This window comes from Mus caroli, chromosome 11 (genome assembly GCF_900094665.2).
Source record: "Mus caroli chromosome 11, CAROLI_EIJ_v1.1, whole genome shotgun sequence".
Classification (NCBI taxonomy): domain Eukaryota; kingdom Metazoa; phylum Chordata; class Mammalia; order Rodentia; family Muridae; genus Mus; species Mus caroli.
This window is the reverse complement of record NC_034580.1, coordinates 95729015-95740978: the sequence shown is the minus strand read 5'-3', so window position 1 is coordinate 95740978 and position 11964 is coordinate 95729015. Positions and strand designations below refer to the sequence as shown.

General features: G+C 43.6%; 2 protein-coding genes across 9 annotated transcripts in view; both read right to left on the bottom strand.

Moving 5' to 3' along the window:
* LOC110304451 (keratin-associated protein 9-3-like) overlaps window positions 1-2660 on the bottom strand; it is a 15431-nt gene extending 12771 nt beyond the window's left edge. The window contains exons 1-2 of one of the 5 annotated variants that reach the window (XM_021175865.1): window positions 2281-2615; window positions 2021-2238 (exon numbers count right to left, since the gene is read on the bottom strand). In XM_021175865.1, the coding sequence (XP_021031524.1) occupies window positions 2021-2238; window positions 2281-2615 (553 nt within the window). Of the gene's footprint in view, window positions 1-1513 lie in introns of those variants that run through there. The other 4 variants (XM_021175866.1, XM_021175867.1, XM_021175869.1 and 1 more) reach the window with 4 other exon arrangements.
* Window positions 2661-7779: 5119 nt separating this feature from the next.
* Window positions 7780-8909, bottom strand: LOC110304452 (keratin-associated protein 9-4-like). Of its 4 annotated transcripts, none has more exons than XM_021175872.1 (2): window positions 8548-8861; window positions 8229-8499 (listed from the first exon to the last, which is right to left on the bottom strand). In XM_021175872.1, the coding sequence occupies exons 1-2, from the start codon at window positions 8859-8861 to the stop codon at window positions 8229-8231; spliced, it is 585 nt and encodes a 194-aa protein (XP_021031531.1). The 4 variants fall into 4 exon arrangements, with proteins under 4 accessions (XP_021031529.1, XP_021031531.1, XP_021031530.1 ...); XM_021175871.1 differs by having other exon boundaries at window positions 8229-8520; window positions 8563-8861; XM_021175873.1 differs by having other exon boundaries at window positions 8229-8520; window positions 8593-8861.
* Window positions 8910-11964: the final 3055 nt, after the last annotated feature.

Sequence of the window (11964 nt, the reverse complement as noted above, 5' to 3'; positions counted from 1 at the left end):
TCTCTCTCTCTCTCTCTCTCTCTCTCTCTCTCTCTCTCTCTCTCTCATAGTTTCAGGAAGTCTGTAGAAGGAATCTCTGGCATGCGTCTGAGAAGACCACATGTCTGTGGCAACTCTTCCCTCTAAGGCATTTACTTCGTTATTTTTTTTCATTATTTCCAGTTGCCTGTAGCAGCATTAGCCATCAGATTACTAAGTTCTCCATCATCGGTTCTTTCTCTCAGAATGTCTGTTGTTTTCTCTTTCAGCTCCGTGCTCACAACAACCACTGCTCCTAGAAGTCTCCTCCCTCACAGCCTCACCGACCTCAGAACACACATTTTCATTTCACTCGATTGATTGTTCTTTCCCTCCCAAAGTTCAGGTATAATTTTTACCCCTTAGGCGGTTCAAAGTTCATGGTGGATCAAAGGCTGGAAGCATCACTAATTTGCTGCTGCTTTGAATCCTGAGATTTGCTACTCTTATATTTCCTTAATGCAGTATTGACCTGGAAACAATTATCACTGCAAGGGTGAGTGTTAGTGAAATTCTATTTCTTAGTGATACATGCAGCCATATAGGAATAGGGACCAGAAAAACAAGGACATTTCTATGACATCAACAAACATTTGCTAGGGCAACTATTCATATTGAAGTCTCAGGACACTGGCAGGAGCATTTAGATCATTAAATGTATTTGAAGGAGTTCTCCATTTGCCTGGCTGGAGTTCACGGCTGCTCTTCAAATGTGGGTGGTGGTGATCAAGGTATGAGTCATGAATTAGGAAGAGCTGTGTTAATGAAGGTGAACTGAAAATGAGAGGAGCTAATGATATTGCCAGAGAAGAAGGCAAAGCATGCATCTCCTCACTGTTCAGCTTGCAGTGCCATGTTTCCTTAAACTAAAACTGCACCCATGACAGCCCTGTCTTGAGAATCTGACAATCTGGGGCCTTGATTTGATTCCATCTATTCCCCAACTGCCTGCCACAACACAGGTCACTTAACTTGTGCTGTGTTTGCTTAAGTGCTATTGCTTGAATCTAAAATGCCCTCTATGGTTTCATGCACTGAGTGCTTGTTCATCAGGTAATGGCACTGTTCTATATACTCAGTAAATTCAAGCAGGCAGGACCTAGTTGGAGGAAGTAGGTCCCTAGGCTTTGCCTCTGAAGGTTATGTTAGGTCACTCAAACTTTCTTGAGCTGGCTTCTGGTCTACATGGTGTAAACACCTTTTTAACTGCTCTGGCCACACTGCTATTTCATTCAAGTACTGGAGCCTCCCAGAAAAACCTGTACTGAAATTACAAGCAAAAATAGGTCTATCATCCATTAAGTCATTCTTCCATATATTGTAGTCTCAGTGATGGAGTTCTACAAACATAACAACTTTGGAACAACTGTTTGCAACATAAGTGATGTAACATAATTTGAAGAACAAAAAAAATTAAAAAATCAAAACACAGAATAATATAGTCAAAAATTCCCTGTCTCAAAAAAAAAAGAAAAATATTATTAGAAACACCAATGGACAATGTATTTATTTATTTATTTATTTATTTATTTATTTATTTAGCTAAGAAGACAATATAGAGTGGTCATGAAGGAGTTACAAGATGAATCATGAAATCATATAAAAACATTGGAATAAAATTCTAGATATTTTTCACTGAGAGGTTCTAATTAGATGATTATGAATACTTTTTCTTATTTTTATTTTCTTGGTTAAAAAAGCAACTATCTCTTGGTCAAAGCTGAGATCACAAATGCCTGTGAAGATCAGTTGATGTTTCGAAGCAGCCAGAGTAATAAAAAAGATACCAAAGTGGATTTGATGGTAGCCAGTGATCAAGTTACAAATCTGTTTATAAGAAAATGATGCAGTTTTATGAGACATGTATTACTGTTAAGTACATATTATTAGTAGAGAATTGTTGTAGATTTGATGTACTGTGGTTATCTTGCAGATTTGTTGCTAGTGGGTCTGTGGTAAGTTGATCAACAGCCACAGGGCTCACAGCAGCTGGACCCACAGCCTTGGGACAGGCAGCCAGGCACACAGACACAGGTGGGCTGGTAGCAAGTCCTGGTGCAGGTCACAGGTCCAGAGCAGGCTGGCTGGCAGCACAGGTTGAGGCAGAAGGGCTGGCAGCAGGGCTTGCAGCAGCTGGACTGACAGCAGCTAGGCCTGCAGCAGGGCTGGCAGCAGCTGGAGATACAGCACCTGGGCTTGCAGCAGCTGGACTGACAGCAGCTAGGCCTGCAGCAGGGCTGGCAGCAGCTGGAGATACAGCACCTAGGCTGACAGCAGCTGGACTGACAACAGCTGGGCTGGCAGCAGCTGGACTGACAACAGCTGGGCTGGCAGCAGGGCTGGCAGCAGCTGGACACACAGCAGCAGGGTTGGCAGCAGGGTGTGCGGCAGCAGCTGCTCACACAGCATGGCTGGAAGCAGGTCCTGCAGCAGGTGGTTTGACAGCAAGGCTGGCAGCAGCTGGAGCCACAGCAGCTGGGCTGGCAGCAGGGCTGGCAACAGCTGGTCACACAGCTTGGTCTCCAGCAGGTGGTCCTGCAGCAGGTGGTCCTGCAGCAGGTGGGCTGGCAGCAAGGGGAGCAGCAGGAGTTGGTCATGGTGTTGGATGTGGAGGGAGGAGTTCTGTTCACAGGAGTTTCTGAGATTCTGACAACTGTTTCAGACCTGGGGCTTTTATACTCTGGACAGGACAGGAATTTTCCTTGTTGTTTGTTTCCAATGGCTTATGGGGAAATGCTCTAAGGAGGAAGTTGTTCAATATATTACAAATCCTTGATAATTTTCTTTAAATAACTAATTGTAGAGAGTGTTTTTGTGTATGCTCATCAGTGTCATTTCTGCTCCTGTCATGGCTATGTGACAATTGTTGTGGCCACAGGAAGGAGTTAAATTTTTCCTTCATCTTATACCTTTGGCTCTATGCAGATTAGGGGAGAAGCTAGCATTACTGATATGTTCACAGTGTCACACTCAATCCATGTCTGGGTCCAATCCTGTTCCACAGAGAAGCCTGCAAGAGGCAGCAAACATGTATTAGGACAGCTTTATCAAAGGATATGTGGGTAGAGGTGGCTTCCCCAGTCCTTTTCATATGAAAATAAATCCAAGTGTGGGTCAGTAGAATAAGTGGACTCAAGGACCTAGAAAACATCAGGTACTTTAGATCTTCATTTTTTATTTTTATTTTATTTTTTTTTTAGTAATAGCACCAGTAAGCAGCGATCATTTACCCCAGTCAACACATTGTCTTTACGAAATGAGGAAATTAAATTCTGTGAGATGAATCCATATACCTTTACTTAAAAGAAATCAAATTGTAAATACATTGTAAATAAATAATGCACTTTTATACATCGCTTGACTGAATATGGTAAAGGCAGAGCGTGTCCATCATTCATGTCAGGAAACCATGGCCTACCTGGTGTCTGTCATCAGGGCAGAACCACTGCTCTTCTCCTTAAGGCAGCTCGTATGTGCATCAGAGTTGGTCAACTTTTGATCTCTCTTAAACATGAAACCATGTAGCATGTATTATTTGTTGTCTTTTGCTCACATTTGTGATTTATAGACTTATTGTCTATGATGATCTTTGGTGGGATCAAGCTTTACTAATGCATTTTATTGCTGATGGATATATTTCCATCATTTCAGCTAGTGTGAATCCTGTATGTACCCACCTCTTCTAGTGAGTAGTTTTCATGTATCGTTGGAGTGAAATTTCAGAACTATCCATTGTGTTTGAACAACATTAGTAGGTTGCTTTCTTTTTCAATGTTTAAAAAAGTCACCGGATTGATCTCCAGAGCTTATTTGTAACACCACCATCCCGTCACCAAAGTTTAAGGAACATACAGGGAAGGAGGACGGGGAGGAGGCATGTGAAACGCAAACTTCTGAACTTGGTGTGACTATAAACATCATGAACTCATACCAGCTGTGGCTACCTGCACATGACCAGCACGACATCAAAGCAGCCAGAATTCCATCACAAATTTGGAGGGCTTCCTGCATCTCAACTCTTCCTGATGAACTACTGGCAGTTGATAGCTGCTGTTGTGTGTGTAGGGAGATCATTTCATTCTGAATGTATGGCCACTGAGAGATTTCCCATGACCCAGTGGATGGGACCAAATACATGTGCACATGATAAGCTCTAACTGGGCTTAGTGGGTTATCAGCAATACAAAAATTAAAAAAGTAAAAAGACTTTTTTTTTTCTACTATGGACTTGGCTTCAGCACCATCTCATAAAATAGAAATGTGATTTATGTAATTATCCCACTGCACTGTTCATAGAATAATATATTCATTACAGTTGCATTTGTTTTTCTGAAAAACAGTCTGAATGGATTGAATACATTGGTAGTGAAGCCACTGATAGAGGTTTGACTTCATGAATTGAACTTTATGTGTTGAGAATGGTCTAAAGATGTTCAGTAGTGCCAAAGAACAAGGACTCAAACACACGGTGTCATGTTCTGGGTCTTGACCTGGATGGGGTGACAGGGAATGAAGGAAGAACAGACACATGCAGTGATGATGGGATCCAGTGGCCTGTGCTTGCTCTGATGGAAGGGATCAACTACACAACAACTCAGAGCCTCGTCGTGTTTATTAGGTACAGCATGGAGGGGGCCTGAGCCCTGGGCAGAGGGACAGGGAAGACTTTGCCTGTTGAGGTTTGGTCTTGCTGTCTATTGTAATACTAAGTGAGGGCCCCCAAGACCTGGAGTCTGCATGTAGACCCAAGTGACCCTGCCCCCAAGGTATCTCTGATTAGTAAATAAAGATGTCAACGGCTAATAGCTGGGCAGAAGAGATATAGGTGGGGTTTAGGTTTCCTGGGTTTTGGGTCAGAGGAGAACCAGGAGAAGAAGGTAGAGAGAAAAAGAAGCCACTATGGGTTAGCTTAGTCCTGAACATGTAGATCCATTAAAACGGATACAAGAGGCCTCAATTTAGTCTTCATATGTGCACTTTCCTGTTCTATTCTGATTGACCATTTCTTTATATTTTTTGTTATATATGTTTATTTCTGTGTTTCTTAAACACCACATAGTTTATCACGTGTGTTTTTCAGGTTTCTGTTATTGTCTCTGATGATTATAAACTCTACATGTTAGCAGTCAAATTGGCTGCTTCTCTTCGAGATGAAATCTTGTCCTTCCTCATTGTATGAGCCAGAGGGGTCAAGGACACCACAAGAAAACGCACAGAATCAACTAACCTGGGCCTGTAGGGGATCACAGAGACTGATCCACCAATGAGGGAGCATGCATGGAAACTGACCTAGGCCTTCTGCACATATGTAACAGTTGTGTAGCTTGGTCTTCATGTGGGACTCCTAACAGTGGAAGCAGGGACTGTCTCTGACTCTGTTGCCTGCTATTAGGACTCTTTCCCCCTATTTAGCTGCTTTGTCTAGTCTCAATAGGAGAAGATGCACCTTGTCTTATTTGTTGATATCCATGGGAGGCGTCCCCTTTTTTGAAGAGAAAGAAAGGAGGAGCAGATTTGGGGGAGGTAAGGTGGGATTGAAGGACTGAGAGAAGGGGGGAGGGAAAACAGTGGTTTGGATGTTAAATAATTAAGTAAAAAGTCTTTCCTCAAGACATAAGAGATGTTTGTCTATATTTCTTATGAGTTTTATGGGTTGTTTGTTTGTTTTCTGAGACAGGGTTTCTCTGTGTAGCTTTGGCTGTCCTGCCACCCTGGCTGTGCACACCAGGCTAGTCTTGAACTCAGAGATCCACCTGCCTCTTCCTCCTGAATGTTGGAAATAAAGACCTGTGCCACCACCATCTGGGTGAGTTTCAAGGTTTTTTTCAAAAGTCAATTTTAAGTCTTTATCCACCTGGGTTAGATTTTTGTAGATTATGTGCAATAAAGACTACTCTAAGTCCTTTCTATCACAACCTACAGAACATTCTCTGGAAATCCATGGGTTACTGGCCTTTTTAATTCAGAATATTAAATATTTTACTTTTTTTTCCTCACCAGTGTTATCACAAATTAACTTTCCCCCAGATGGCTATTTGTACTGGTAACTATAAGAATGAGGGCATAAATTATGCAATTTCTAAAAGATCAACCATTTCTAGATGACCTTCTCACATCGAAATCCTGAGAAGGCTCAGCAGGAAGAGGTGCCTGCTCCAAGCCTGAGTTTGAGCCCTAGGAAACACAAGATGGAAGGAGAAAAACAACTCTCACACCTTGTCCTCTGATCCCTCCCTCCCCCTCCCCCCACACACTGTGAAAAAGCTTTTAAAAGCCCGAGACAGTAGCAAGTACACTGTGTCTTAAAAATACTTAAAAGTCATCACCAACAGCTTTTTTAGCCAAGGGAATAAACGGTTTACACGGCTTTCTAGGCTTCTAAAACTGGCTCTTTTGCTCAGTGGTTACTGGTTACTGTTGGGGTGAATTGAGGGAGGTTTTGTTAAGAAAAGATAATGGGGTCCAGGCAGGGAAGGAACCCCAGATGACCACTAGTCCTGCACCAGGGGACCCAGATAGGGAGCTAGGCTGAGATAACCATCAGTCCTGCCATACAGGCCTGAGTGGGCAGACCATGCCTGAGATGACTTCTGCCCAGTGTCACACTGCATGGGTGGGACATAGCATTCCTGAGACCACACCTGAGCTGATCCCAGATACCCAGAGATCCCAGGCACCACAAAGAGGAGCAAGTAAGTGGTAGAGAAATGGAAGAGAAAGAGAAACAGAAGGATGTGGACACAATGAAGAGTCATAAGAGTGAGAGAACTGACCTGTCCCACACTGGGTACAATACTCTGAAGAGCAGGCTCTGTACTTCACCTGGGTAGCGTGGGTTTGGAGGAGCCAGCCCAGAGGACATGAGAGTGGGAGAGCTAGCTCTGCCCTTCGCTGGCTGCAGCAGTGGATCAGCTATCTGGGGTGGGGCTGGAGAGCTCACCCCAGTGATCTGGGTATGGGAGATCTGGTGGGCTGAACATCTCAGATACTTCTCAGGCCCAGATTCAGGCCTTTGAGTTGATCCATCCCAACATCTACCCCATCAACGAACTCCTGGAGCACTTGAAGTTGGCCAGTCCTACAGATCCAAAACTACAGGATCTCCATCATATGGGACAATAAGAGGGTATCTAAGAAGAGTCATCTCAGTGAGGGTTCAGTATTGATAGTGTAGCGGGAGCCAGAAGCCTCAAGCCAGACCAAAGACTCATTGCAATGAACATTGCAAGCAAAGGGGTGTGAGCAAAAGTATACTGTGGGACACACTGTGAAACTCTACAGCTTCCCAAGAAGATTTTTTTTTCTTTTGTGGGGGAGGATGCAAGGGTGGAGAGAGGGTGCAAAGGCACAAGGAGATGAGTGGGATTGGAATGCATAATGTAAAATTCACAAAGAACCAATAAAATAAATATATATATATATATGCACACACACATATTCATACACACACACTGTGTGTGTGTGTGTGTGTGTGTGTGTGTATGTGTGTGTATGTGTGTAAATAACAGAGAGAGCTGTGAGTCGTGAGATGCACAGGTTCCCAGTGCTCAGTGCCAGCGCTGTGTTTCATTAAGCCATGCCGATTATCACAGCAAATCTGCAGCCAGGAAGTCCAGCTCTCTGGATGATGCTTTCTATCTTTAACTACATCCCATATTTTGTCTTTGCCCAAGTCAGAGACTATGATGTGGCTCAGAGGAGATGGCATAATATGACAAGCAACACACAGAAACACAACAGAGCACAATTCAGAAGACGATCGAGTGAAGACTTTATTAGTAAACCCTTGTCGGCTAGGAAGACAATGCTACGATTTTACAAATGAGTTACACCATGAGTCATGGTAATTCTAAACACATGGAAATGAAAGGATGACTAATACTGGAAATAGCTGAGTGCTTTCTTTCTTTTGGTTTTATAAATGCTTCTGTATGTTGAAAATGAAATAAGCAATTTTTCCAAGGCTGAGACTGCTCATCCAGGTCAATGAAAGATAGCTTTGACTAAGAACCAGAGGAATGAGGAGAAAAGCACTAGATAAAGCTGTAATTATAAGCAAACACATGAATCTGCTAACAAGGTGACTGGAGGTTAGATAGTGTAAGGATCTTTTCAGAGAAATATCACTGAGTTTGGTTTTTTTGTGTCTATCAGATAGGTTTGATAGTGGAAGGCTAGTTTATGTAGATAGTGGGTCCATGGTAAGTTGATTAACAGCCACAGGGCTCACAGCAGCTGGACCCACAGCCTTGGGACAGGCAGCCAGGCACACAGACACAGGTGGGCTGGTAGCAAGTCCTGGTGCAGNTCACAGGTCCAGAGCAGGCTGGCTGGCAGCACAGGTTGAGGCAGAAGGGCTGGCAGCAGGGCTTGCAGCAGCTGGACTGACAGCAGCTAGGCCTGCAGCAGGGCTGGCAGCAGCTGGAGATACAGCACCTGGGCTGGCAGCAGCTGGACTGACAACAGCTGGGCTGGCAGCAGCTGGACTGACAACAGCTAGGCCTGCAGCAGGGCTGGCAGCAGCTGGACTGACAACAGCTGGGCTGGCAGCAGCTGGGCTGACAACAGCTGGGCTGGCAGCAGGGCTGGCAGCAGCTGGACACACAGCAGCAGGGCTGGCAGCAGGGTGTGCGGCAGCAGCTGCTCACACAGCATGGCTGGAAGCAGGTCCTGCAGCAGGTGGTTTGACAGCATGGCTGGCAGCAGCTGGAGCCACAGCAGCTGGGCTGGCAGCAGGGCTGGCAACAGCTGGTCACACAGCTTGGTCTCCAGCAGGTGGTTCTGCAGCAGGTGGTCCTGCAACAGGTGGGCTGGCAGCAAGGGGAGCAGCAGGAGTTGGTCATGGTGTTGGATGTGGAGGGAGGAGTTCTGTTCACAGGTAAGTTTCCTAAAAATCTATTTTTTTCTTTGTTATTGTGCCTTTTATATATGATGTCCCAAAGTTTGGGCCAATGAGCAGAACTTGTGTGTGTGTCATTGTTTATGCTAATCTTCCCACTTCAAGGAAGATGTTGCTCCTTAAACATTTTGAAATTTCCTTTAGTAATAGATGTTTACTTTCCTAATTGGTAAATAAACAATTAAAATATTTTCCTGAAATGAGAAACCAACCGCCACTCACTGCATCAGCTTTAACACTAAGGAATTTTGTGTGTGTGTGTGTGTGTGTTTTTTACAGTGTGGATAAAGGTTTTAATATTAATTATTTAGTTTGATGTTTTAAACTTTCAGTGTTTGCCACAAAAGAAATTAGGTGCACACATTTCAGTGTTTTTTTGTTTTGTTTTGTTTTTTTAATGAAACACATTGGAAGTGGACACTTGGTCTTGGCTGTGCCTAGTAATACTCCAGTCTCAGTTTTGCATACTATAAATGATATTCTTGTGCAGGATTGCATTAAGATGGAATAGTTCCTAAACAGTGCCACTAAGTGACCATACAAAGTGTGCATGCAGAAAATGGTCCTCAGAGTGCAATGGTCTTCAGAGTGCATCTCTCTGAAGCCAGAGATGCCCCCTCAGTGCTACTTCAGTGTGAGGCAGATTATGGATATTTTTCCACTTCAGTGTGAAGTCCATCATTAGGATTTCATTAGCAATTTAATTGTGTGGCTTTTCAAAATGAAAAAATGGGTTGATTTCTTCCATAGTTCTCAGTTCCTAGCAGAGACGAACTTTTAGAACTATATAAGTCAGAAACATTTCCAAAAACCGAATACTCATTAGAAGATGATACCTGTCAATGCAATCGTAATAAATAAACACCCAAGTCCTTTGTTCTATTACCAGGACGTACTCGTTACGATATAAGATGGCTTACCTTTTTCCATAACTGACTCAATTGATGTTTCATAACTTACAATTTCTGACTTAGATGACTGCTCAGACAACCATTGTTTTATGATTGCTTGCCCTCAGTTTAATCCAACCATCACAAATTCTTCCAATTTGCTTTCCAATAGTGATTTGACAAGTGGCAAGGAGTCTACACAGCTGGGAAGTGAGGTAGCTGTATTCCTGCAAACTATTGAGAAGGTAAAGACAATCCACCATGATCTACCCAGACAAGGAACCGAGTAACTACCCCCAGCAGCTCAGAGCTTCTCTTGATCTCAGCCCAGCCCCATTCGTAGCTGTTCAAAGGGCACAGTGCAAGGCCTGCTGGAGTAGCTACCCTATCTTCATTCTTAGATTCTTTCACAACTTCATACATCTATAATGTACTTTGGTGATATTCATTTTCCTTTATCCCTTTCCACTCTCACCAACCCCTTTACTCTTCTCAGTGTGTCCCCTCCTACTCCTACGTCTGTTTTGTGAGATACTTCATCTAATTATGTCTGCAGGGGTGAGACTAAGTACAAGAGCAACTTAACAGTGACCACACCACTACTCCTCTCACCAACCATTATCTGTGGATAGCTCTTCAGGGAGGGGCTGGGTCTCATAGACTTTCCCCAGCCATTAATACAGTTTTGTGCAGGTAATCCTGGGTTCTGCGAATTCATGAGTGTGGCAGCCATGTCATGCCCAGAAGGTCTTGTGTTTCACTACACATTTCCTCATCTTCCTCATCCTTCAGTACTGGTATTCTTACCATCTCTTATTCTGCAAAGCTCTCTGAGCCTGGGTGGAGTGTGGGGTGGGGTGGGCCAGGTGATATAATATCTTATTTAAGGCTGAGATCTCAATTGACACATATTTTTACTCATGATCCATTGTGAGTCTCTGTATTTACTACAACATACTGCAGAAAACAACAACAACAAACCCTTCTTGGACCATGAGTGACCTGGTTAAATATATAATGCATATGTGACTATACATGGGATAGTTGTATCATGTTAGATGCAATTATGACCTGCTTATTGCTTTCATATGAAAATTAAGCATGACATAAAGAGATATGATTGTGCATCAAATGAACAAGGACTGGACTTGTGAGGGCTATTCTTGGTTGTCAATTTGACTGTATCTGGAATGAACTAAAGACCAAGGCAAATCTGGGTGGAATTCTTTTCTTAAGTAATTTGGAGTAGGAAGCCACTTCTAATATGGATCTTTGAGGTAGAAAAATAAGCCTTTCGTACAGATCTTTTGAGGTGGGGATATCCACCTTTAATCTAGACCACACTTGTCCTATACGAAGGAGGGAAGACGGAAGCTTGCTCTCTGTCAACTTGCTCTCACTCTTGCTAGCAAGAAAGTATGTCTCTTCACTGGCATTAAAGCTTGCTTATTTAGTATTCTGGCATAAACTAAAGACAAGTGAAGATGTCCAGCATCATAGAGTAAAGAAATACTGGAATTTTGGACCTTGTGTTCATAAATGGCAGTTGTAGGATTAGCTGGACCAAGGTTTTAAGCTGTTCAATGAACAATAAAGAGTAAATTCAGGCTGAAGCTGAGCACCTCTCTCAGCGGTCTTAAGATACTGTAGAGAGAAGTTGAAAGAACATGTCAATGATAGAATGCTGGTCTCAGCAAAGCTTAGGGACCAGGGTTGCTATGGGAACATAAATGCTTCACATCAATTGAAGACATCAGTCAGCAGGAAGGTTGGCAGTGGCTGCACAGCCAGCAAGAGCCAGCTAGAGGGCAGCACAGGGTGTGCTGCAGCCACTGGCCACACAGGCTGGTGTCCAATGTGTGGCCCTGCAGTAGTTGGTTGGGCTGTCAGTAAGAAGAGAAACATGGTGTGCATCCTGGTGACTTGCGGTGGGGCGGGGTAGGGCTTCTGAGGGGAGACAAGTTTCTCATTGCCAGCGATTGTCTCTATCAGATCTTTCATGTACTGTTTTCCAGCATAGAAGGACAGTTTAAGGTTTATTAGCTTTACAAGTTACACTAGAGGCACGGGAGCCCTCTGCCTCAGGAGCAGGGACTGCCATCTTGGTTCCGGGACTCCGCCGAATTTAGGAACTTAGTCTGCACAGGTGAGAGTGTG